General features: G+C 37.8%; 1 protein-coding gene across 3 annotated transcripts; it reads left to right on the top strand.

The window, feature by feature from the left end:
* On the top strand, nucleotides 1-25,543 carry Txnl1 (thioredoxin like 1). 3 transcript variants are annotated; one of them, XM_051163425.1, is made up of 9 exons: nucleotides 1-339; nucleotides 7,104-7,200; nucleotides 9,317-9,490; nucleotides 11,802-11,924; nucleotides 13,788-13,857; nucleotides 15,079-15,251; nucleotides 18,131-18,235; nucleotides 23,523-23,565; nucleotides 24,827-25,543. In XM_051163425.1, the coding sequence occupies exons 1-8, from the start codon at nucleotides 242-244 to the stop codon at nucleotides 23,559-23,561; spliced, it is 879 nt and encodes a 292-aa protein (XP_051019382.1). In that variant the 5' UTR covers nucleotides 1-241; the 3' UTR covers nucleotides 23,562-23,565; nucleotides 24,827-25,543. The 3 variants fall into 3 exon arrangements, with proteins under 3 accessions (XP_051019382.1, XP_051019384.1, XP_051019383.1); XM_051163427.1 differs by lacking the exons at nucleotides 23,523-23,565; nucleotides 24,827-25,543 and adding an exon at nucleotides 22,601-22,939; XM_051163426.1 differs by lacking the exon at nucleotides 23,523-23,565 and having other exon boundaries at nucleotides 4-339.
* Nucleotides 25,544-26,936: the final 1,393 nt, after the last annotated feature.

Genomic DNA, 26,936 nt, shown 5'->3' with positions numbered 1-26,936 from the left:
TGCTGGGTGCTTCGCGCCTTGCCTCCTCACGCTCTCCTCCCAGCCCGCGTCTCCTCCCCCTCGGCTCGCCTGTTCCCTGGCGTGACTCGGCACTCAGAGCTGCGGGGTGGACACGTCGTGGTCGCCGCTTCGGACCAGGCCCCGGCCTCCCGCAGCCTCTCCTGGGCCTCCCCTGGCCTTTCCTGTCTTTAAGTTTGGAAGCCGGAAGCGTCGTGGCCGCCCTGCCGGGCTCTCTGTGAGGATGGTGGGAGTGAAGCCGGTCGGGAGCGATCCGGATTTCCAGCCGGAGCTGAGCGGGGCGGGCTCCAGACTTGCTGTGGTGAAGTTCACCATGAGAGGGTAAGGCCGAGGCTGGGGCCTGTTGGCATTCCTCTGTGGGTCCCTGCTCTCCCGTCCTCCCCGCCCCGCCCCACCCCCTCATTTTCCGGGTTCCAGTTCTTCTGTCGTCTGATGCTTTGGAATGTCCGGTGCTGACTACAGCCCAGGCCGCTGCCTGGATTAGGCCTTAGCTCTAGAGAGCGGGTCTCAGGGGACTTCCGGGCGGGCGCCGAGGCTAATCTGGGGGATCCCGCCGAGTTTAAATTCACAGACGTCTTCTGCTCTTTGGGGGAGGGGGTGGGGAGGGCGGGGGAGGGGCGGCCCGCCTGCGCGGGTCTCTTGTCTTTTCCGAAGAGGCAGCCATCATTTGCATTTAGTGTCCCTGAGAGCATTAATTTCCGAACCCTTTGATTTCTCTTCATCTGCGTTTCTGCAAAGCCTTTGAAAGATCCAGATTGAGGGTGCCCATGTAGTCCGAGTAACTTGTAGTTTTAAGGCGTAGTTGGTGCATTTTTGAATTAAGTTAATGTTGCGATAAAACCTTTTTTTTTTTTTTAAATGTGCATGACATGTTTGTCCCATGCTTGGTCTTGTCTGTAGACACAGGCTCCTCTGCGTATGCAGATTACAGACACAAAATACAGTACTCACATGTTAGTTACGGGTTAGACAGACCGCTGACTTTGACCAAAGTACTTTTTTAAACTTAAGATTTAAGATAATAAGGATCTGGAAAGATGTTGACTGTTCTTTGGATAAAATCAAAATGCAAAGGACAAAAAGCTGGATCACTTGTTGGGTGTGTAATACTGTTCTTGTGTGTAAATTGGAACTAGACCTTAAGAGCCAGAAGTCACAGATGTCTCTGCATCATGTACACCTAAACCAACTGGGAGCTACTCCCAGTACTGCTGTTTATGTAACAGGTTTACTTGCCCATATAATTGTGTTGTTTGTGGTTTTTCTTAAAGCCAGAGCAAAATTCATAGTTTCTAGCACAGGGTTCAGTAAATGTTGAGTATATACAAATGTGGATAGCTTTAGGGGATCAAGGTACAGATAGAGAAGAGAACACGTTGTAAGGGTTTTGGTGGTGTTTGCTTTGTTTTGGGGGGCCAGTCTCCCACAGAACTGAAGGGGGAGATCAGTTGATTTAATAGAGTGAAGTAGAGTACCCATGTGGTGTAGGTTACTTTAACATTTACTAAAGTGAAGGGTTAGGCTGTGTCATATGTATTAAGGCATGTCCCAAAGGAGTGTTAGAACTCTAGAAATAGGTCTTCTCGGCTTTAGCAATTTTGTCTACTAGGAGACTACCTGCACATTTGTTGACTGAGTGGAAGAGAGACCAGATGGCTTCAACAAGGAATCTCATCTTCAGTTCATCCTTCTAATTCTGGTCAATTGGAGCTTTTACATTTTTGTGACTCAGTGGCTTATTTCTCCCCATGGTAAGAGCTGAGGCAGAGTAATAAGTAGGTAGTGACTGAAGGGTGAAAGGTGGAGAAAGAATACTCCTGTTGGAACTTTTCTGTTAGCAGTGTGGAGTCATTTTCAGTACACCTGTAAGGATTGACTGGAAGAGCTAGATTTCTTATTAATTTGTTGATGTTTTTTGTTTTCTGTTTTCAAGATAGGGTTTCTGTGTGTAGCCCTGACTGTCCTGGAACTTACTCTGTAGACCAGGCTGGCCTCGAACTCAGAGATCCATCTGACTCTGCCTCCCAAGGGCTGGGATTAAAGGATAAAGCCCCCACTACCATCTGGCTATTACTAAATGTTTCAGTGGAATGAACATTACATTACCCTGCTAAAAACTTAAGGCAAATAAATGCTTATATTTAGCAGCATTTAAGTAACATTTATAGATCATTTATAGATCTAGTAAGGTTGTGTTTATTTACCCTTAACATTCTTTTTTATTTTTAAAATATCTTTAACATTCTTTTAACATGGGCAATCAAGGCATTCCTCTCTGAGGTCATTGCGAGTGTAACTAGCCTTATTTATACTTGGTGACCGGCACATAATTGTGGCCAATAAAGTCTTGTCAGAAAGTGCTTAAGGAAAGTTAATGTTACCTCATTATAGGTCCTCTAGTACCTGATTCTTCACTTCAACTTTAAGCTAAATTGCATATGACTTATCGACCATTGCTCTAAGTTAAAATTGCTCAAGCAGTGTGTAGAGCTTTATTTAAGAATCTTCAACAGCCCTTCAGAATAAATGCAGGGCCTTTAAACATACTAGGTAAACACTCTACCACTGAGTTACACCCCAAGTTCTGTTTTTTGTTTTTTGATTTTTTGTTTTTAATTTAATTTTTTTGCAGTAGAATGTATATGTTTAAAATTGATTTTAACATTTTAAAAATTGTTTTTGTAGTTCAGGCCAGGCTCATACTGTGATCCTTCTGCCTTAGCCTTCTGAAAGCTGTAATTATAGGTATGCACCACCATACCTGTAAATGGAGTCATTTTAGCAGTTTCAAAGAGTATAATTCAGGGGAGTTATGTACACTCACAGTATTGTGTCATCATCACCTTTATTTTCTAAAATAGCGGTATCATTCCCAGCAGAAACTGTACCTGTTATAAAGTAATGCCCTGTGCTCACTTCTCCAGAAGAACTGTTAGGTCCCACTTTCCCCACCCCCACCCCCCCCCCCTTCCCTGGTAGTCTTGTACTTTCTCTGTCTCTAGAATTTGCTTGTTTTAAGCACCATATGTGAGTGAAGCCATGACAATGTATGCTGCCTTTTTTTCCTTAGTCATTTCCCTTACTATATTTTCAGGGTTCATCTGTAGGATGTCTCAGGATTCCATTCTTTTTATTCATCTGTTGATCAACACTTTACTTGTGTTTACTTTTAGCTGTTAATAATGAACACTACTGTGGACATTGGCATATTATATCTTTTTCAGTCACTGCTTTAATTCATTCTTCTGATGAAGAGTGCTTGAATGCATTAACTCCAGTTCTGTCTGCATTATACTCTTAAGGCTATCAACAATTCAGTTTACTCTCATATTTTCCAGACAACATGAGAATATTTATTCATATTCAAAACACTATTCCTACTGTCAAGAGAATGAATTCTATATGTTAAATATTTATTCTGATAAGAGTTCTAAAAGAACTGTCTACAAATAGTTGCTTCTTAAGTATGGCTAGATACATACAGTGCCATTTTATTGTTTTGGTTTGTAAGTATACTAAGTTAAAAGAATATATAGTTTCTTCCCTATTAGTATATGAATGATTTTTATCTTGAAATGGTGAATTATCACTTTTTTTCAGTAAGTTAAGCCTTCCTTTTATAGACAGTTTACTCTGTATTTTATTTTCTTAAAGCAGACCTTATTTTGTTGTTGATTATCTATTGTAGTTACCATTCAGGGATGCCAGTGGTGTGTGTGTGAGGACGTTGAGTTTCAGTAGTACATTAGCTTGTTCAAAAGTATATTACTAAATGTTCAATATATTAAATACAGATTACACAACTGCTGAGGACTGAAAGTAGTTTACCAAAATAAGATAGCCCAGGAGCCTGTAGGAGCTAGACAGATAAATGTTTGTGAGTGACGTAGGTGAGGAGTAAAGTTTCAATTGGGAGTTTTTGTTTGTTTTTGGTGGGGGGCTTTGATGACTAACATCCAAGAAGACAAAAGTTACTAAAATGTAGCTTGATAAACTTTCCAAGTGATGACATTTGTATAACCAACACTAAGTACAAGAAATACACTGTTATTACCAACCCCAATCCTTGCATTCTTGGACTTCTTCCCTTCAGTTTTGTATTCTGACACTGTTAGTTTGCCTTTACTTACACCATATAAAAGTACAGTTTTGTTTTATTTAATTCATTTTTATTTTGTTTGCATTGGTGTTTTGCCTGCATGTATGTGTGTGTGAGGGTGTCAGATCTTGGAGTTCAGACAGTTATGAACTGCCATGTGGGTGCTAGGAAGTGAACCTAGGTCCTCTGGAAGAACAGCCAGTTGGTGCTCTTAACCGCTGAACCATCTCTGTAGCCTCCAGAATTGCATTTTGTAGTCTTGCTCCTTCTTTTCAAGAGGATATAGTTCCTTCAAGAGTGTATGACCATTGCTTTACAGAGAACAGCAGCTAAACCCTGGAGATTTGGTGTGGACTTTTGGGAACGGTATTTAGAGTCTAGGACATTATTCTTGGAAGTTTTTAATATTTGGCTGGGGATTGAACCCATTTCCCTCGCTTCCTTCAAATTTATGACCCCATCTTTAGTATCGTTTCCTATATACACATGTATGCAAAAAAATCTACAACCAATACTTAAAAGAAGACAAGCAGAAAGAACAGTTCCAAACTTTTATGAAGCCAGTATTGTTCCAAAACCAAAACCAGGTAAAGACAAAATAACAAAAACTACAGGCAAAATTTCTCTAGTAAAGATACAAAACATAAAATAACTTGCAAACAAGGAGTACACTAATGAGATTATTCATCACAATCAAAATGGCTTTATCCTGCATTTGCAGGGATGGTTCAGCATATTTAAGTCAATAAATATACCAGATAATATAAGTGGAATTAAAGAAAAAAATCTTATGATCAGATCAATCGATCCAGAAATCATGTCTTTGTGGGAAAAGTCCTTGAGAAAGTAGGACTGGAGTGAACAGGGCTCAACATGATAAAGACGTATGGCACACCTACAGCCAACGTCTTGGTTAATGAAGAAAAATCCCATTTAAATCCAGGGTTGTCTACTCTCCCTTTCCTTTTCAATGTAGTGTTTGAAGCACCAGGTGGAGCAGTAAAATAAGGAAGTTGAAGGGACGCAAATAGGAAAAGAAATCAAGTTCTTCCTGTTTGCAGATGATAGAATATTATACATGAGGGACCTTCAAAATTCCATTTAATATGCCAGTTTAGATGTTTTAATCTTGTTGATTTGGTTCTTTTGTGCAGTAGGAAGCTATAAGCTTATTTGCTATGTTCTCTTTCAAAAAGGATAACATAAAAGCTTTCTTGCATGTTCATTTTATATATTGTTCTAAACATAAACTTTCAGTCAGAGTTTTAGGGCAGCAAAGATATTTTCTCCACCCATTAAAAACCCCTGGACTAGATGATTTTTGGGCCACTTTGCAACACGTTAAAAAACAAACTCTGATTTTTAAATTGGGGTTGCTAGTCAAAGTATTTTTTTTCTTTTTCTTTTTTTCTTTTGTTGTTGTTTGTTTGTTTATTGTTTGTTTTCTGAGACAGGGTTTCTCTGTGTAGTTCTAGCTGTCCTGGACTTGTTTTGTAGGCTAGGCTGGCCTTGAACTCACAGAGATCTACCTGCCTCTGCCTCCTGAGTGCTGGGATTACAGGAGTGCGCCCGGCTCTAGTCAAGGTATTTATAGGAGAAAAACATTAGTGTGACATTTGGTCATGCTGGATATGTAATAGCTATGAAGGGTTTTCTAGCTGCTATTCTATACAGGAAAATTAGTTGGCTTGTTCATGATGTCAGCTAGTCACTTTTCATTAATTAAATAATCAATAGTGAGTTGAACCAGGTTTATTAACCTTTGAGTGCTAATGTTAGAGGACAAACAACTTACTTAAAATAACCAATCTGGCTGTAATGTGAAAGAAGGTCCGTGTGTGTCTCTACAATAATGTATTTTGATTTTTGACAGGTTAGATTTTGAAGTAGATATTCACATGGTAATATTGTTTTGATGAAGTTTATTTACTTACCACTTAGCTCATACATATAGACAACAAAGAAATCTTTTCCAAAATTTTTAGTTCCTATTGTATGCACTGCTTTACATTTAAACCTGCAGTTCATTTGGAATTGCTCATTCTGTATGCAGTGAGATCTAGCACTATACTGTAAAGACCATCCTTCCAGTGCTCCGCTTGTTGACTTTTTTATAAATCGGATGGTTATTTTATCCCTTATCTGAAATGCATGTGATTAGAGTGTTTTCAGTTTTCAGAGTTTGTTGGGGTTTGGAATAGTTAATGTAGACTTTACGAGTTAAATGTCTCAAATCTGAACATTTAAAATTTAGGATGTTCTGATGTACACATGTTTGGTTTGTTGTTGTTTTGTTTTGTTGGTTTTTCGAGACAGGGTCTCTCTGTGTAACCTTGGCTGTCCTGGACTTGCTTTGTAAACCAGGCTGACCTCAAACTCACAGCGATCCTCCTGCCTCTGCTTCCCAAGTGCTGTGGCTGCTCCCAAGTCCTAAGCCACCATGCCGGACTGTACACATCTTTTTAGGACTGATAAAATATACAGTTTGGGGTTTAGGGTCATTTTGGATTCTAAAAGTTTTCAAATAACATGTTTAACTTATTATATTGAATGTTATTAATAAAGCTTTAAAACAGGTCTTGATATTTGTGGGTTTTTTAAGCTTTGAACCTCAGCTTGTTTTGTTTCTCCATTTAGAATATATTTGTTTCATTTTTAAAAATTGAGATGGTATATTAATTCTAAACAAGGATTGATTTCTTGACAATGACTTAAAAATCTATAAACATATCCTTTTATTTATTTTCCTTTGTTTTATTTTCATGAGAACAAAGTGGAAGGATTTCACAGTCCTAAGTCTGAGACCTAATATTGTATTTGTACTCATTAAGGCAGTATGGTATTAATATAACATTAAAATGACCTAGAGTTCCGAAAGCCAAGAATGTCAATTTGCTCTAGTTTGTTTAACTTGATAAATGCTTTTATAGCATAAGTTAGTACAGTCTTTGTGTTATTTAACTGGATAGTGCTCTCTTTCTCACAGGTGTGGGCCGTGTTTGAGAATTGCCCCAGCATTCAGCTCTATGAGTAATAAGTATCCGCAGGCAGTTTTCTTGGAAGTAGATGTACATCAGTGCCAGGTAAGGCTGAAGAGTCTTTTCTTCTTTTTTTTTTTTTTTTTCATGAAACAGATCCAAATCTAACATTTATATTGCCTATTATGTCTTTATGCACACACTATTTATTCTTTAGAAGACAGGAAAACATTAGGATTATTATAAATGCCATTTCTCTTTTTGTTTGTTTGTTTTCGAGACAGGGTTTCTCTGTGTAGTCTTGGCTGTCCTTGACTCTCTTTGTAGACCAGGCTGGCCTTGAACTCACAGAAATCCTCCTGCCTTTGCCTCCCAAGTGCTGGGATTAAAGGTTTGTGCAACCTCTGCCCGGCATAAATTCCATTAAAAAAAAAAAACGTTAATGAGGTGAAATTAATAAAATGTTGTTACAGTAATAGGTTACCTGGTAGTTCTGTATCTGAACATGCACATACTGGCTTCATTAAAATATAGTATTGACTTTACTTACTTTCATAGTTATTATGGATACCAAGAAATAAGATCACATGTGTATATGTATAGTTCACATTTGTGTTTTACATTTGTTTTTATTAATATAGTGCTGTCCTAATAGTCACTTGTGAAGTTTAGAGAAGATGCCCCTTGGTTGGTTACCTTTATGCTTTTCTTTCTTTGAATAATATATCTTCTGTGCCTCTTCATAGAATTTGCATATTTAAGAGGACAGATTTACTTTGTGGGTTTTTTGTTGTTGTTTTTTGTTTTTTTGTTTTTTGAGACAGAGTTTCTCTTTGTAATAACCCTGGCTATCCTGGACTTGCTTTGTAGACCAGGCTGGCCTTGAACCCACAGAGATCCACTTCCATCTAGCTGCTGGGATTAAAGGAGTGTACCACTATGTCCGGCTGCTTCGCTGGATTTTAAATCCTTGTCATGAAAATTTTAAACAGTGGTGTTCTGGTTATTATTCATTTCCATTCAGTATTAAATTGTAGAACTAAAGCAGAATTTTGTAAGATAGCTATTATTTTTATGATGACCTGAACTCAGTTCTATAAGAATAGAAATTAGATGAGGATGGCCTTTTTTTTTTAAGACAAAGACATTGCCCCTTCCCCCTTTTAAAAAATAGGTGGCATAGACCTATTTTTCCAGATAGATACTTTTTCTTAGCAGCAGTGATTTGTATTGACTCATTTGTTGTTTTTGTTTGTTTGTTTTCTTTTTAGACAGTTTTATTAAGCCTTGGCTGGTAGGACTCAAACTCAAAAGATCTGCCTGCCGCTGCCTCCTGAATGCTGGGATTAAAAGCGTGTACTACCATGCCTAGCCTTTGGTTATTTCTTTTTGAAAAATTCATACTGTGTAATTATAAGAAAGCTGCCTGCAAGCCAGGCGTGGTGGCGTACGCCTTTAATCCCAGCACTTGGGAGGCAGAGGCAGGAGGATCTCTTTGAGTTTGATGCCAGCCTGGTCTACAAAGCAAGTCCAGGACAGCCAGAACACAGAAAAATAGCCAGGGCTTTTGCACAGAGAAACCCTGTCTTGACAAACCAACCAACCAAACAAACAAACAAACAACCCCCCCCCAAAAAAAACGAAACAATAAAACCAAAAACAAGAAAGAAAAGAAAAGAAAGCTGCCTGCCATAAAGCATAATTTCTGTATTAGAAAGTAATTGTTCTGTTGGGTATAGTATATGACACTAAAGCTAATGTTTTAAGAAACAAAAGCAGAGCTGTTCTCTATTGTGGGTATATGGCTAATATTACTGTGTCTCTGTAGGAACTCCTTTACAATGGGGTACCCTTTAAAACTACTTGTTTATTTAATGTGCATGGTTATCTTGCTTGAATGCATGACTGAGTACCACATGAGAGCCTGGATCCTGCAGAGGCCAGAAGAAGACATCAGATCTGGAGCTAGTCATATAGATGGTTGTGAGCTGTGGGTGCTACAGATGGAACTCAGGCCCTCTGGAAGAGCAGCTAGCACTTTCAACCACTGAGCCTTCTTTTTGGCCCAGTCTGTTTTCCTAAATAACAATTAGGAATACGTTAGCTTATGTTTCTGGTTAGGGCTTGTGAGATTTTAGTTTGCTTAAAGTTGTAGAATGGAAAATCAAAATGGTGTAAGGTTTGTTTTAAGTCTTAACACTGTTTAATTTGCTGATTCCAGGGAACAGCTGCCACGAACAATATATCAGCAACACCTACATTTTTGTTTTTTCGAAACAAAGTGAGAATTGATCAATATCAAGGAGCAGATGCTGTGGGACTAGAAGAAAAAATCAAGCAGCATTTAGAAAATGATCCTGGAAGCAATGAAGACACAGACATTCCGAAAGGCTATGTATGTCATCAGAAGAGTAAAAACAATACCTTAAATTTGGTGTTTGGTTGAAGTGAGATTTACTGTTTTCTTAACTAATTCAAAATACTTTCAAATGAGCATTTTCCAAATTAAAATGGACTATTGAGTTTTGTCTGTCTGTTACGACCTTAAGTCTCCACTGTGAATCACTTTCCCCTGAATATCTTCTGCTAAATTTCTTTGTCATTTAAAACTGTTTTCTCAACTATTAAAGAGCCATATACCAGTGCTTGCCCTGGTCCTGTGAGTGGAGAATATGACACCGAAAAAGACTCCTCCTTTTATAGTCACGTGAAGTGGCTTGAATCCCCTTGTGATGTACTGAATCCCCGTGTTACATAACCTCCTGAAGTCTAGTTTTGTTTGGGTTAAATCAAATGTAACTGTAGCAGTGAGTGTAAGGCATCATTTTTTCTTTTAATTGAGATTAAGAATGAAGAACTCAGCCAGGCACAGTAGTGCATGCCTTTAATCCCAGCACTTGGGAGGCAGAGGCAGGCGGATTTCTGTGAGTTCCAGGCCAGCCTGGTCTACACAGAGAGTTCCAGGACAGGGAGAAGTATTACACAGAGAAACTCTGTCTCAAAACACCGACAAAGTAAAATAAATAAATAAATAAATAAATTCAAGGATGATACTTTGAAGCTACAGAGTATAAATAGTTCTAACACAGTTGTGCAAAAAGTTCAGAAGCAGTACTTTATGGTGCTATAGCCAATACACTAAACAGATCTACATTTTCCTGCCTGTAAACCCTTTAAAGTCAAGCTGAAAAACTAGTCAGGTGGACACGAGAGCTTGTTTTTGTATGCATGTTGTATGTGTGTGTGTTTGTCACTGAGTATCTGTAACATGATAATGGCAATATTATTTTCTGTTAGTCTGTACATTAAAATAACATCCAATCAGAAAGTGTAAACCGTTGTTTGAGTTGGGATTGATAATTACTGAACTAGGTCGTTGTACCTGTCTTACTGGTAGGCTGATTACTGAAACAAGTTTTGTGAAAGAGAAAGTTTACTTAGAAGTCATCCAAGCATGAAGACTGGAAAGCATATTCCTAATTTGAGTTCCCAGGCATGTTACTTAGGGATACTCAAGGGATAAAGCAGTTCTAAAGTATGGGAAACAGTGATTAGAGGAAAGAGAAGGTGGTTTCTGTAGTGCAGTTACACTCTGTGATTTCATAGTGCTTGTGTTCAGAAATGACTAGACAAAGAAGTTCCTGGAGCCCTTTCTTCAATTGTGGTGTCAGTGGTTTTAGCTGATTTGACCTAAAGAGAAACAGCCTCCAAAAAAAAAAAAGTACGTAGGCAGCTGTGTCCTTATATACTGTTGTTACCTGTAGCTAAGCTAGTGGGATCCTGCTAATGTGGTAATTTCATGGCTAGCACCATCACCTTGACTTTAGTCCTTGTGATGCCTGGACTTGATTGATTGAGTTTGTATTGCCCTGAGGCTTAGTTCTATCCAGTCTGGGATCACCCCTGGATCAGACTTTGAAGTATCTCACAGGAAGCCATATATATATATACTATATAAAACATCTGAAACACAGTTAAGAATAAGGAAAGTCTAGAAAAATCAGTAAAGGATAGGTCTGAGCCCTGTTCTGTCCCTGTTACGAAGGGAGGAGGGAGCATGTAGGGGATCAATAGAGTCAAGAAGTAAAGGTGCAGACTATTGCTTAGGATGAGTGGGGTTAGGCTGCTGATGCTTGTTAGCTTGCCATTGTCACTTTGGGGTTTGTCCTCTCATGAAGTACTAGAGATAGGTCTTCCTCTTTTGATGATCATGTTTGTTGTTAGTGTCCTTTTGGATTGGTGGTGTTTTGATTTTTGTTTGTCGCTTGTTTGCTTTTGCTGTGTGTGGTCTGGCTTTCTTTGAGATGGGGTCTCATATTTATGTAGGTTGGCCTCAGACTCTGTTCTTACATGTACTTCCCAAGTGCCAGGTTGCAAGTGTCCTGGGTCCTTAAAAGAGGCTTCTGGGCCACAGGAAATAGTCATAAGCTCTTTGTAGTCAATGTCCTGGGGAATACTGAGGCCTGCAAGCTGGGTTTGTGATACGTTGCTATGTAAGTGTAAGCTAGATTTAGTTTTAATAAGTACTAATAGATTTCAGTCAGAAATTCAATTCAAAAGACAATTATAAAAGTTTCAGTAACTATTTTAAAAGCAGACATTTTCTTCAAAATTGCCTAATTTAGAAAGAAGCACAGATCCAAGTCTTTATATTTGTTATGCTAAAGCCAGATGTTTGCCTAAGTTCTTGATTTCTTTTGTTTCAGATGGACTTAATGCCTTTCATTAACAAAGCTGGTTGTGAATGCCTTAATGAGAGTGACGAGCATGGCTTTGACAACTGTTTACGCAAAGACATGTCCTTCTTGGAGTCCGACTGTGATGAGCAGGTAGTACAGTGCTCGTATTAAAGCTGGCAGACTGTCACTACTCAGCTGTACTCCTGCTTCTCTATACCGTTCTTGCCTTGTGGCCTACACCCCTTCCAGTTGATCATTCTGCCTTTTCTTTTTATAGCTGTCAGGTTCGTTGACTCCTGTCCCATCACTGTGTAGATCCATCTCCTTTCTCTGTTCTGTGTGAGCTGCCATGTGCCCTAGGGAGCATGCAGAGCTCATGGTTGGCCCTACTGCTAGTTAGGTCATGACCATACTTGGTATTTTTTAAAATACTGTTTTCCCCACTCAAATCGTTTGTGTCTGAGCAGTAGTGATTGGTTAGATGACAACTCCCATATAAGACTCTCTCCTTAGTTGCTGATAAAAATGTACTCTTTTTTTCTCATCGGTGCATTGCTCCTACCACATAGAAAGTAGGGCAACCACCTTAATCATATCTTCTTTGCCTTCTGGGTGTTATTTTCCTTAATTTACCTTCTATTCCACTGTGTGGGCTTATTTCCTGTTCTACTTGGTCACAAAAATTTACAGTCTATTATCTGCATGTTTGTTCCTCCTGTTCTTACAAGAGCTAATGGCTCTTTATTTGCTTTAGGATGTCTTGCTGGCCTGATCTGTTTCTAGCTTTTCCTCTCACCTCTTTTCACCAGCATTTCAGCTCTTCACATATCATGCTTGCTATGTTTTGATGCAAGTATAAAAAGTAAGTGGTGTAACCAGAGGAGATAGCTGTTTTCTTAGACCACAATGTGATTTTTGAAGTAATAAGTCTTAAGCCCTTTTTTAAAACTAGAGTTACTTTATTACAGCTTCAGGACTATGTTTCATATCATATTCCTGTGTATAGCTGCCTAAATACATGACAATGTAGATAGTAGCATTATCTACAGCTTTGCTGAAATCTTATGTTAAGGGAAGTCTTTGGTACAGGGTAGGAGTATAGCTCCAAACAACAGCTACTGTTTCAAATGGACACAGATGAATGGATACCTTATTGCTTCCCAGAGACTCTAGTCAGCACTGCAGTTCCCTTAAATGGCCTTCTAGAGAAATTTTTGCGAAGTCCTGAAGACTATAGCGCCTTAGCTCTAAGTGCTTGTCTTCCCTTTTCTCTCTCCTACTACTCAGCATTGAGCTACAGTTAGCACTGGGCTACAGTCCTGGTCCCATGACTTCTGTTTTCTGAGTTTTAGATCACAGTTCATGTGAGGGTCAGTGTCTCCGCATAGCAGTGTATTGCTTTCCAGTTGTCGGGCTAAGTCCTTGATACACTAGAAAAGATGTGTGTCACATTTAAAATTTAAAACTTACACATTATTTCATTTGGGAAGTTTGTTTTATTTGTGAGAATGTAGGTTACTTGTCAGTTCATAGGTCACAAGATCTTAGGTTTTTTTTTGTAGTATTTATTTATTTAATGCATATAAGTGCTTGTCTGCATTTATGTCTGTGCATCATATGCATGCCTGGTGCCCTTGGAGGTGTGAGAAGAGGGTGTGGGATCTGTGGAGCTGGAGTTAGAGGTGGCTGTGGAGAATTGAATGGATCCTCTGGAAGAGCAACTAATGCTCGTAAATTCTCAGCCATCTCTCCAGCCCTAGATGTTAAATTCTTAAACATAATTTTAGTAAACTTACTGCATTAATTTTTTTCTGCCATTCTTCTATATAAGTAATTGGTGGTGGCAATTCTTAACTTGCTGACTGAGTTTCAGCTTTCAGAGTCTCTATATTGAAGTGATTTGTTAGATGAGCTAGGTTTGTGCCTCCCCTCCTTACTTTAGCTCCCCTTAGCCATTTTGTGTATTCATCATGTTAACAAAAGCCTTTTATACTTAAACTATTTCCCCCACAGCTACTTATTACTGTGGCATTCAACCAACCTGTTAAGCTTTATTCCATGAAATTTCAAGGACCAGATAATGGTGAGTAAAGAACAGTTAATTAAAATCTGCTTTCTACTTTGTTAAACCTGTTAGCTTACATTTAAAATTTCTCTATCAAACAGGTAGATATTTATGTGTTGTTTATGGAAGATTATTAATGGCCAAGTAATGTGGAATTAATTAAGAGCTAAAGTAAAAATGTTTGCTTCTCTTTAATTTAAAGAGTATGGACTCCTTCCTCCCATTTCTAGATTCTTAGCAGTCATTTTTTAGAATCCAAACTGTTTCAAACTGTTCAGTTCAGGGTGATGAGAGTGAGGTTCCAGTCCTCTTTTTGTGCATTATTACAGTGCACTGTCTTGCCATGCACAGCACAGCAGTGTGGCTTTCCAGACTCAGGCTTACGCTTCATAAGACGAAGTGGTTTTCCCCCCTTCCCTGCCCCAGCACTTTTTTCCTGTCACTGTTGATGTTTTTGAGAGAGAAGAGAGTCAGAACTGAGGGGCTTTGTTTGATTTTGTTTTCTTCTTTAACAGAAACAACCAAGAGGTTTTTTTTTTGTGGGTTTTTTTTTTTTTTTTCTTTTATTGTTTGCTTTTGAGACAGTCTCTTCATTATTTCTCTTGCTGTCCTAGAACTCCCTTTGTAGACCAGGATCACAAGAGATCTGCCTGCCTCTGCCTCCTGAGTTCTGGGATTAAAGGCATGTTTTCCTTCTGAGTAACAATGTACAAGTTGTTGGCAACTATAGGACTTAGTATACTGTATATTTTATGAAAAGTTGCTCACCTGCATATACTATCAGAATTCATTGCTACCTTCCATATTGTTCCTCACTGATAGTGCTGTCTTTATTATAGTGTAGCTTTTCATTTTGTTTTAAGACAGACTCTCACTGTGTAGCTGGCTCGGGGCGTGCTTCCCAAAGTGTGCCCACTGTATACAGCTAACAGTATGTCTTTTGTCATTGCGGGTAGAGACCTGTTTATGTCCACGGCCTGTGCTTTCTATTCCTAATGTAAAGTACACCTGGGCTAAGAAGCTAACAGCAAATGAGTATTGAGGAGGGGGGCAGATTTGCTGTTAGTATTCTGATTAGGTTTTAGTGGAGGTTTTTGAAGATGTGTTTGTTGGTGTGTGCCAAAACATGTATGAGGCCTGCACAGGTTTTTGCATAAGATACATTTGATGTTAAAGGAAAAGTAAAGTGTGTTTGTACTATTTAGCACTTCTTTTTTTTTTTTTTAAACCATTTTTTAGGTCAGGGTCCTAAATATGTAAAAATTTTTATCAACCTACCCCGGTCTATGGATTTTGAGGAGGCAGAAAGGAGTGAGCCGACTCAAGCTCTGGAACTGACAGAAGATGACATTAAAGAAGATGGAATTGTTCCTCTTCGTTATGTTAAATTTCAGAATGTTAACAGTGTAACTGTGAGTAGCATTTCATTAATATGTCTTCCTCTGGTTGGCAGGCAACATTGCTGACTTCTGTGTCCTAGGTGATGCTAAATGGTTTTTTTTAATTATAATTTATTTATTTTTGGTTTATTGAGACAGGGTTTCTCTGTATAACAGCTCCGGCTGACCTAGAGCTCGCTCTGTAGACCAGGCTGGCCTCGAATTCACAGAGATCACCTGACTCTGCCTCTCAAGTGCTGGGATTAAAGGCATATGCTACCACCACCTGGCTTTTTTCTTTTAAATGATTTATTTATTTATTTATTTTATTGCATTTGTGTTTTGTTTACATGTATGCCTGTGTGAGGGTGTCAGATCCCTTCCCTGGAACTGAAGTAATGGACAGTTATGAGCTGCCATGTGGATGCTGGAAATTGAACCCAGGTCCTCTGGAAGAGCAGCTAGTGCTCTTAACCAATGAGCCGTCTCTCCTTCCCCTCTAAATGATCATTTAAAAGTAGAGTTTGTCCAGTAAAGTTGAGAAATGGAGGTTGATTCATGGGATTTGCCAGTTCTAGAACATTTACACTTAAACTGAAGATATTTATGTATACTCTGTTACACCTGGTGGTGAGTGCTGGTACTTGTATGAAAACTCTGTTTAATTTTCTACAAGGTAATCTTTCAGGGTAGTTACTATGGTATTACTACAATGGCTTTGCTTTTTTTTTTTTTTTTTTTTTGAGACAGAATCTCACTCTGTAGCCCAGGTTGGTCTGATATTTTACTATGTAGCCCACACTGGCTTGAACTCACAACAGTCTTTCTGTCTCCACTTTCCAAGTGCTGGAATTAGAGGCATGAGGTACTATACCCAGTTAAAAATGACTTTGAAAAGATAATTTTACATTTTAAGAGCTAGCTAAGGTATATCTGAATATTGAATAGTACCAGAGATGCTTTTAAGCGATGTATCTATGAAAAGAAAGGAGAGACCACCCACAGAGCACTAAGTTCAAGTCATGCCAAAACTGATAGGATACCTTTGTATGGGTGGATAATCAGGAGAGACTGTAAGCTCTTCTTCTGAGAGTTTTAATGGATATAGACAGTTTTCGTGATCAGAGGAAGCTGTGTGAGCAAGCTGAGGTTTAATTTCCTGAAACCTTTTTATCTAGACAAAACTAAAGATGAAGGTCACAAAGTAATAGACACTATTGCTCAAGACCCTGTGTGTTATTTCTAGACATCTTGTCAGATGACACATAAGGCATACCTATCACTTTCATGATAATAAAGGTTGAATTAAACTCCCAGAGTTTTTTTTTTTAAGATGAATTTTAAAAGCAACACGTAAACAGTGTAAGCAGAAATGCTTGAATTTAAAAAGGAAATATAAGTAAGCTGGGAACTGGTTTATTAGCATGTTTATTATATTCTTTAAATTGATTAAACTCTTTGAAAGAAGTCTAGGGTTGACTATGAAAACAAAAAAAAAATTGAAAAGTAACATCTAAGAAAGAGTTTGTTATCCAAGTGAAGAGAGATGATTTTTCTCCTTTTATTGAAAATAGATTTTTCCCCCTCATACAGTATATCCCAATTAGTTTCCCCTCCCTCTGTTCTTCCCAGTTCTCCCCTCCCCTCTGGATCCACTCCCTTTCTCTCTCAGTAGAAAAGAACAGGCTTCTAAGAGATAACAACCAAACATAACAAAATAAGATAAAACAAAACCCATCACATCATATTTGGACAGGACAAACAAACAGAAGGAAAAGAGCCCAAGAGCAGGCATAAGAAGCAGAGACCCACTAGTTCACATACTCAGGAGTCGCATGAAAACACTAAACTGAAGCTATAGTATATACACAGAGGACATGGTGCAGACACATGCAGGCTCTGTTCAGTGAGAGACAATGCTTTTAAGTAGAGAACATTTTAGAATATCTTTTTTTTTAATGGAGGAAAAAATTTTTTTTTCCAAAATTCAATATAAATAATGTTCTATTCTTTATATACTGAGGACAGTTTTAAACTAGGGAGTTTAGCGTCAGGCCTTAAGACACATTGGAGGGCTGAGCATAGCCTTAGGATCAGATAGCCAACATCATTTCTTCTGTTATTCTAGGAAATAGGATGGGAGTATGACTATCAGAAAGAATATAACTACAGAGATTATCCACAGTTGAAAGACTTACTTTAATAAAATTATCAATAGCTGTCTACTCTGTTGTACATGGAATTCAAACTCTTTCAATGTAGTCTGTAAGGAATTTTAGGTTTTTTGTTTGTTTGATGTTTGTTTTACAAGGCAGGGTTTCTCTGTAGCCTTGGCTGTCCTGGACTAGCTTTGTAGACCAGGCTGGCCTCGAACTCACAGAGATCTGCCTGCCTCTGCCTCTCTGATTGAGTGGGGTTGCCAGTGTGCGCCACCTCATCCAGCTCTGTAAGGGATTAATTATGACTTCTCTGTACCTGTGGGCATCTAGCCAGGGAATCTCTGGAGAAGGTGAGAATTGCAGTGCAGACAGGGAGCAGGCAGTCTTTTAGGACACTAGTTTAAGTGTAATGTAATCTTGAATAATTCTCAAAAAGAATGGAGATATTTTTATTAAGAAAGCAAATTAAAGTGCTGGAGAGATGGCTCAGAGGTGAAGAGCACTGCTGTTCTTCCAGAGGTCCTGAGTTCAATTCCCAGCAAACACATGGTGGCTCACAAACATCTATAATGAGATCTTGTGCCCTCTTCTGGCAGGCAGGCACACATGCAGACAGAATATTGTATACATAATAAATAAATAAATCTTAAAAAAGAAAACAAATAAATTAAAGCATTCTCTTGAACAGCAGATTGTGATTATAATTGTGATTTTTAAAATTGTATTTATTTATTTATTTATTTATTTTTTTAGTTATTTGTTCAGTCTAATCAGGGAGAAGAAGAGACAACAAGAATTTCATATTTTACTTTCATTGGTACTCCAGTCCAGGCGACAAATATGAATGACTTTAAACGAGTAAGTTTGTTGAAATATCTTATATTTTAGTTGTCATGCTTTTAAACATAAAGATCCCAAACTGTGTCTCATGAAAGACTAACTAAAGGCACCATGTTGAGATAGTCAACTAAACGTTTAGTAGATGTAACCCTTAACTGATAGAATCAATATTAGCGAATGACATCCAGATAAGAGTAACAGTCTGATTACAGGGCATGCTCAGGAGTCATAGAGAAATTATACTTAAATTATTACATGAAAGGCATAGTAAGATTTTTAAGGACTTTGCTGATATGAAAATATATTTACAATGACTTGAATAATTTTATTATGAAAGAATAAACATAAATTTGAACACATGACCTGTTATATCTTTCTAAGCATTATCTGTGTCCGGAAAGGACACATTTCAGCAAAAACATTTAAAGTGATTGTGCAAGTTTTCTCCTATTTTATAAATATATATTTATATTTTTGAAGGATGCAACCTGAAGGTTTCCATGGAGCTTACCAGGTACCCAGAACTTTCAGGATTGAGGGTCAGCCTCTTCCTGCGCTTTCTGGGGGAGCTTCTTTCTTGTAGCAGTTGTGTGGGTAACTTTCATAACACCATCCCAGATCATAGAGGTGCCACTGAACGCTTTCCCAGTGCCACACCTGCAGTATACCAGGAAACATTGGCCACAGCACTTTTCATGGCTGTGCTAGGCCAGTGGCCTAGGACTAGGCATGAGTTAGTTCATGGAGGAGGTGGTTCCCAGCGTGCTTTATGCAGAGAATTGTTTGATTTTTGTTTTTTGAGACAGGGTTTCTCTGTGTAGTCTTGGCTATCCTGGACTTGCTTTGTAGACTAGGCTGGCCTCGAAGTCAAAGAGATCTGCCTGCCTCTGCCTCCCAGAGTGCTGGGATTATAGGTGTGCCCCACCATGCCCAGCACAGGGGATTGTTTTATAGACCTAGAACATCCCAAGAGGTCCTTTTGGTGATAACTAGACCCAATTTAATTACAGAAAATGAAATTGTTTAACAGTAGATGGTCCTATGAAATATATGTTGGCTTAAAAAAAAAAAAGGTAGGCCCAGATAATACATATTTTTGCTGGTTACTTTTCATCCACTTCTTACTATTTCATAGCATAATTAAGTTTTGGGAGCTGTAAGAATAATTCTTTGTCATGCCCAGATGCTTCATATGTGTAAATGCTTAGTCAGAAGAAGCAAGCATCAAGCAGCTTCATTATTACTTGTGGGATATATTTTCCTGGGAAAATATGTGAGCAACAAAGATGTTTGGCTGCTTTTCTGGCTTGAGTTAAATGCATTGGCCTTGGCTTTAACACATGTAGAGTTTGTGTTCCTTGTATAGTTTGTGTTACCAGCTTACTTCTTTTGTAAGATTTATTGTCTGTCAGGTTAATAATATCTTTCTACCATTAAGTTTTGCTTCAATATCCTGTTTGTCCTTTCAAGCTCTGCTTCTTAACTTTTGTTTTTGAGGCAAGTAAAATTCTCTTCTCCATTTTTGCCAGTTGGCTATTCAATTATAATTTTTCCCATTTGCCTCAGTAACTGTCTTAAGTATTGGTCTCATATTCAACTGCTACTTAGTCTTTTCTCACTGACTGCCAGAGCTGCTCTTGAGGAAGGCACTTGCTGACAGTATTTGTCTTATATCATTTGTTTACCTTTTTCATGTTGTTTAAATTATGGAAAAGTACGAGTTCTTAAAGTTTTCAGTCTTGGGTATCATTTCAAATACGAAAGATGATTGAGGATCAAGAGTTTCTATTAACATATTTATTTATTTAATCTGGGAATCCAGGTACAGTAGCTCATACCTGTAATTTCAGTACTTGCAGTGGTATGATTGCTGCCATGTTTAAGGCCTTTCTAGGTGTCAGAGTGAGAGTCAAAAAGAAAAAGTTTAATTGGAAAAAAAAATTTAAGTTACAATTAATAAACCTGGTCGGGAGAGGTAGCTCAGCTGTTAAGAGCACTGTCTGCCCCTCCAGAGGTCCTGAGTCCAATTCCCAGAAACCACATGGTACCTCACAACCATCTATCCTGGGATCTGACTTCTGGCATGCAGGTGTACATGTAGAGAGAACACTCATACACATCAAATAAAAAAACAAAAATCTTAAGCTTTTCGTACACATCCTTTATCTCAAGTTGATAGCCTTTTTTCTTTTATTGTATTTATTATACAGTCATATATTATGTGGTATTCATTTTACAACCTGCTGAATCCATTTTTATTGTTTCTGTGTATATGGTTTCAAACCTGACCACTTGGCATAGGACAGCCAGTGAGAGGCTGAGAGAGGCTAGATTTCTTTATCTTAGAAGTCAAAAATTGTCCTTAGTTCTTTGCCTAGGTTTTGGACCCTGTACAGTTTTTCTCTTTCAACACTAACAGGTCCACGGATTTTGCTGTTGTCCCTGTCTTGTTTAGACAGCTCTTTCTAGGAGAGACTATTTCACAGAAGGCATCTGATATGCGGGCTCTTGGACTCTTTGTGCCCCTCTCTTATACAGTGGCCCCTCAGCCAGAGATGCAGGAGCTGTGATACCCGCCGAGGCTGGCTCCCCTGGTCCACTAGTGTTGTGTGTGATGGTTTCCATTTTCTCGAAGGAAAATCTTTGATGGGGTGTGGTAGTCACATTCAACTGTGGGTGGATTTGGTAAGGGTCTAGCAAAGTGTAACAGATTTTTTCCCCCTAAGATGCTTGGCCTTCCTACCCCTGGGAAGCTGGATTCGTTCCAGTTAAACAGCTGTTGGTTTCCACCAACCTGTGATTGGCCCTTCTTGTGCCCTTGTGCATACCTTGCCTTGTTGGTGCTTGTTGTGGTTCACAGGTGCTGCAGCTGGATAGGGCTGATGAATTGCTTACCTCCCTTGATAGTTTGATGTAGTATTTTCTGGAAATCATGAAAGTTAGGCCAAAGGAAGGAGGTTTTCAGGTCAGATCCAGCTCAAGTCATTTGAGCCATGCATCCTCAGTGTGTGGTTTTTCCCAGCAATAGGCCCCAACCTTTGACCCCAAAGAGGCAATCAAAGGCTGCATTAATAATCTGTATTGTTTTGGGAGTTACTTGGATAACACTGACCAAGCCTTCAAAGGTTCTGTTTCTGGTATTGAGCTTTTTATTAGTCTATAGTTCTTGTGGGGAGCCCTGTTGACTGAAGAAATAGCTTAACTTCCTTTGAGGTAGGGGTATGTGTGGCAGGGGAGGGTTTGGGGGTGTGGTGTGTACATACATACACTTGCATATATATAGTGTATAATTGTAGGCAAATATAAAATATGATTCCTTGAGACTTTATCAAACCACCTTGATGTTATTTGTCCCTCCTGTGTTGATCTTCCTCCTCCCCACTTGGAGTCCCTCCCATTTCCCATTTCATGTTGGTACTTCCCTCTCAAGCCCCACTTCCACTCCCATTCCGTGGTCCCTTTATACTTCACTCCTTTCTGTGGTTACCCTATGTTGTACACTCACATCTGCAGATTTGGTGTCGGAGCCACAGATGAGAGAGGATACAGAATTTGGGTAGAGGAAACCGTAGTGAGCAGGTATCCTGGATAGAATGGAAGCGTTGAGACACAGACATACAAACACGAAGGTGCAGAATTCATGCAGTGACAAGTCCAGTGTGACACCTCTCTTCCTTTACAGTGTAGTGAATCTGATGCTAAAGGATATATGTTGTAATCTTTAAATTTTCAAAATGCATTTGATGCGTAGCCTATATTTAATGAAGATAGATTTGATAACTATTCTGTAGCAGAAAGAGAGCTACATAAAATGGTTTAATGGATCATGAAGTAGTTATGTTAGAAGTATTTTTTCGTGTATATTCTTCTGTTGTGTGAGTTATTTGTAGATGATTTTAGTTTTCAGCATGTCACTGACCTTACGTCACTAAGTTGACAGAAGCTAAGGTAATACTGATAAATCTTGGTTATGGATAGCTACTTCAGATGACTTTGCATGGTGTTACGGCTTTATAAGTTCACTTTTAGATCTGCTAGAATAGAACACACCTTCTATTTGTTTTGGTCCTCAAAGGTGTCATGCATACTTTGGCTATTTGCTGTAAATACATTCTTCGTGCTATAGCATGAAAAGCTTGCAATTTTAATTAAGAGTAAATATTTTCTTTGCTAAAATAGTTTTTTTTTTTTACATAGATTGCGTTTTATTAAAATACAGGTGTGCAAAAGTGAGAAAATTGGGGCTCTTGCTTCTTAGGGAACAAAGTACATGTGAAAAGTAGACCACATTTTTAATCACCTTTTATAAAAATGGACTTTTTCTCAACTGGCCATTTACCACATATGCTATTTTTATAACATTTCTATTTGTTTATTTTTCAGCTTTTTTAATACAGCTCAATGAACTAAAACCAGAAGATTTTTTTAATGAAGTAATATAAAGATAGACTTTGTCTCATTGTCCTCCCCTCTTTGCTTCACTGCTCATCTGTCACCTACCTGCTCTCATGCTCCCCATGTTCTCAGTTGTTGCTGCGAGATTTCTTCAGCTTCAGCATCTGGATCAGCCTCAGCCTTCTTGTTGCCTAGACTGCCTCAACCACCTCTTCCTTCAGCTCTCATCCCACTCACGACTCAGTTGGCCCTTTATTTTGCTTGCAATTAGGTGCCTTAGTTTTCTTACCATTCTATGTTGCTCACAAGGCAGGGTTTTTCTTTTTTTTTAAACTTTCTGCTGTTTCCTAATCTATTTTGTTCAATATTTTGAGAAATAGTTTTGAAGTAAAACTTAAATTGTTACAGATGCTTTGAAAAATAGCTAATTGAGTAGTATTTTCATCCATTATAAAGTCTTATATTTTAGGAGCAGAAGAATTGGTTTGGAAACTTAATTTTTGTTGTTGTTGTTGGGTTTTTTTTGTTTGTTTGTTTGTTTTTTCTTTTTTTTTTTTTTTTTTTTTTTTTAACTAGAGCTAGTATTACATACTTCTTAGGTTTTAGTTGCAAATTGTGAGATTTCACCTTGGAACATTAGCCTCAAAGTCTTTTTGTGGTTGTATTCTCATGCTTTTCCATGTGAACTCCTGGCCAGTTGAAGGACATGGACTAAACAACAGGCTGGGTTAAAACACTAATGCAGAAGATCAATGGATACTTTACTGAATGAAAATTTTTAACATCTAATTTTGATATACCTACACTTTGGTTTGTCTTGGGTGTAACATAAAGAATTAAGACAGAATGAAAGAGCTTTATGTTTGGGTAAGAATCTGCATGGAATGCTGAATTTCTTCTCTTTTTACAGAGAATACATATTGGCAAGTTGAGAGTTGTCAGCCTGTGAAACAGTATGCAGACTTGTATCTTCTACTGTATCACATTTTCTAAGATTTTGTTTTAATATTGTTTTCTTTTGCTTAACCTAATAGCTCCATGTTTTGCATTTCCTAAGTAATATAGTGATCAGTAATGTATTGTGTGTCAGCTAAAATTCATTTATGGCACATCTCTGTGTTTTAGTTTATTTTAAAGCCCCATTTTTCTTACTCCTGCCCACCTTTTTCTGATGTTATTGTCCTTTTGACTTTTGAGCTATTTTACCATAGTTTGCATGGACCAAAGATGAATTTCTTTAGAAGTTGTCCCTCACTGAGTGAAAAAACAAACTACCACAGAAACTCAAAAACACTATCTTCCTGTGGTTAATAATTCTCCATGGAAAGAATTTTCGAAATATTCTCATGAATGACATTGGCCCCGCTATTTTCTATTGCAGACAGACATGTATTAATGACCTGTAGAGACACTACTAAGAACAGAATCACTTTTAAATAAGAAACATGTACATAATAGATCTTTTATTACAAGCAGACACAGTTCATTGTAAAGGGGGTTTCTTTTGAGACATGCTGTGAGGCTATATTAACTAGGATAGACTGTTCTTAAGATAAATTACTCTAGGATACAGAACCAGCAGAACCTGTTTTTGTGACTTAATGGTGGATAGCAGGCTACATTTCTGTGCTCTGACATTTATAGGAGTTAGGGAGTTTCATAGATTTTAAACCAGATAGATTTCAGTCATTCAGATGCAAGGCTTATTTTGACACATTTCTAGCAACAAGGGATTTTTAAAAGCTGGAAAAGAACTCATCATTTTCGGTCTGTTTTTATTGCATGTTTACATACTTAAGGAAAAGTCCATCAGTGGGTTTGATGACATAGTATTTTGTAATTGACATTTGGTTTCTAATTGTCTAAAACTGTTACACCAAGAATGTTTTACTCATAGCATCGATCTTTTTTCGTTTTTTTGTTTTTAATTAACTTCTCTAAACTGTCAACCTGGCTTGAAAAAATTATTTCTTTTTAAGGGAGAGTGGAAAACCAAAAATAGTTTGCATGTGTCTTCTGTTTAAGGGGAGTGGATGTCACAATTTGCTGATACAATAAAAGTACATTGCATGTGGAAAAGATTCAAGGATAAAAATTAATACCAGGGAAAAAGGACTAAAGTAATTTTAAAATCATTATGTTAGTATTTTTAAAACATATATCTGAATCATTAAATTGTTCATATTTTTTTAATTTTTATTTTTCTTCTTCTAGGTAGTTGGCAAAAAAGGGGAAAGCCATTAGGGTACAAAAGACACTGGAAGACTTACTGCAGTCAGATTTGCAGCTCCTGGATAATTGCTTGATTCTCTTCGGAAACTGTTCATCTTTTATTTGTTGCCATTACCAATAAATCATTGCTTTTATTCAGATGGTATCTCTAGTGTTTGTATTGTAATCTTGGTATATGCAGTTGTAAATAAAAGTCACTACTTTTGCCAAGCTTAAATTTTGTCATTCCATATAAATACATTCTCTTTATTTGAAAATTGGCTATTTTGTTCTGGTAAGACATTGACTAAAAGCTTGTCTGTCTCTAGAGGAACAGGATGTCACAGGAATTTGAGAGCCCTTTCTACACACATGGACTGTTCTGATGCCTGGGTTTGGAATAGCTAACCATGTTTAAGTACGCACTGACTTATAGTTCATCAAAGCACACTTGGGTATCTAGGCTTTATAAATTTACTCAAATTTATAAACAACCACTAATCTTACCTACCACTGGTAATTAAGAGGTTTATATTTTTGTTTTGTTTTTAGAGATAGAGAGGCAGAGAGACTTGCTGTGTAGCATAGGTTAGATTAATTGTTGGTATTCTGTACCTGTCTCCCAAATGCTGGTGTTGTAGACATGTACCACCAAACCTGGCCTCATGCAAGATTTTAATTCCTCCTGTATAAACCTAAAAATTAGAGTCAGCAATTTTTTTTTTTTTAATAATAAAGGTAATACTGAATTCAGACAGTTGGAAAAATACACTACAGTGAATTCATGGAAAATTTGAATTAGTATCTGATTTAATATTGATTAAGTTCACAAAAACATTCATTGTAAATCTATAGAGAACATGATTTGAGGCTGAAAATGAGTTGTTCCAACTGTTTATTTGAAAGAACCCTTTACAAAAGAATGGCTAAACAAAATATTTGTTCTTAAGTGCTTTTTTAGCACTGGAGTGACAGCGGCTTGGGGACCACCATGTGGGTGATGGGACCCAAACCCAGGCCTCTGCAAGGCTGCTGCTCCAGCCCTGCCTGTAAGATTTTTTTTAATTCAGTATTTTAAAAGCATATATAAGACACTTGTAATTCAGTTAATACATTCGAGGGTACTCTTATCTAGAAATAGTGCAGATATTATGCTCTTTGGATACTAATGTATTTGTACAAAGTCATGAAAAAACCATGGAAGTTTAGTGTTGAAGTAGTCCTTTTCTGAAACTTGTTAAGTAATGTTCAGTTCATTTGTATGTGAGCACAGTAACTGGTCTGTGGTGATACCTGTATTTTATGTATTTATCAGTTTTGTTGACTTAGAACAAAAGGAAGACAAAATAAAAGTTTATAATACTTGTAATGCAAACTATCTGAAGTTAATCAAACCTGAAACGGAGAATAAGATTAACATCAAGAGTTGTAGTGTATACTTAACCCTTTTGGGGGTGATCATTAAAGTGCCTCATCTCAAGTGCAAATGGTCTCATCCTATTTATATTGACTACTTGAAAAAACCAAGTGAAAGTGGTTTCATGTTTTCAAAGAATCGTATTTTTGTTGTTTATATGACTTCTGTAACTTCATTGCCACATAGAGACATTCTGTCATTCAAGAGAACATAGAGACATTCTGTCATTCAAGAGTGCTAGTATGAAACATCACAAGTTTTATTCCTACAAAAAATAAATGTTCATAATTGACATTTAAAACATCAAGCTAAAAATAGTATTTTCTGTTAAAATAGAATACACACACACACACACACACACACGTAACAGTTTTCCTGAAAAGATTATGTAACCTTGGTTATTTTAACAGTAGCCATCCATTACTGTTTTCTAGAAAACTGTTAGCTTGTCAGCCATAGCAAAAAACAAGAATCTTGTATTTCACGTCAAGCTGCCTAGCTGAGACATAGAGTGAAACACTTCATTGGCAGAAATAAAGTATTGCGGTAGGGAGGCTGTGTCAGAGAAAGCTACTGCACTGTTGAGTACCTCCTGGTCCTTTATAAATGTAATCCAGCTGTCTGTTGTCAAGTACCAAATTGTCCCCTCTTGGTACATGAATGTATTGGATAGAGATAGTTACTTAGCTGTCTGCC

The sequence above is a fragment of the Acomys russatus genome, chromosome 20 (assembly GCF_903995435.1).
Source record: "Acomys russatus chromosome 20, mAcoRus1.1, whole genome shotgun sequence".
Taxonomy (NCBI): domain Eukaryota; kingdom Metazoa; phylum Chordata; class Mammalia; order Rodentia; family Muridae; genus Acomys; species Acomys russatus.
Note: the sequence above shows the minus strand (reverse complement) of the source record. Positions and strands in the feature narration are given on the sequence as shown.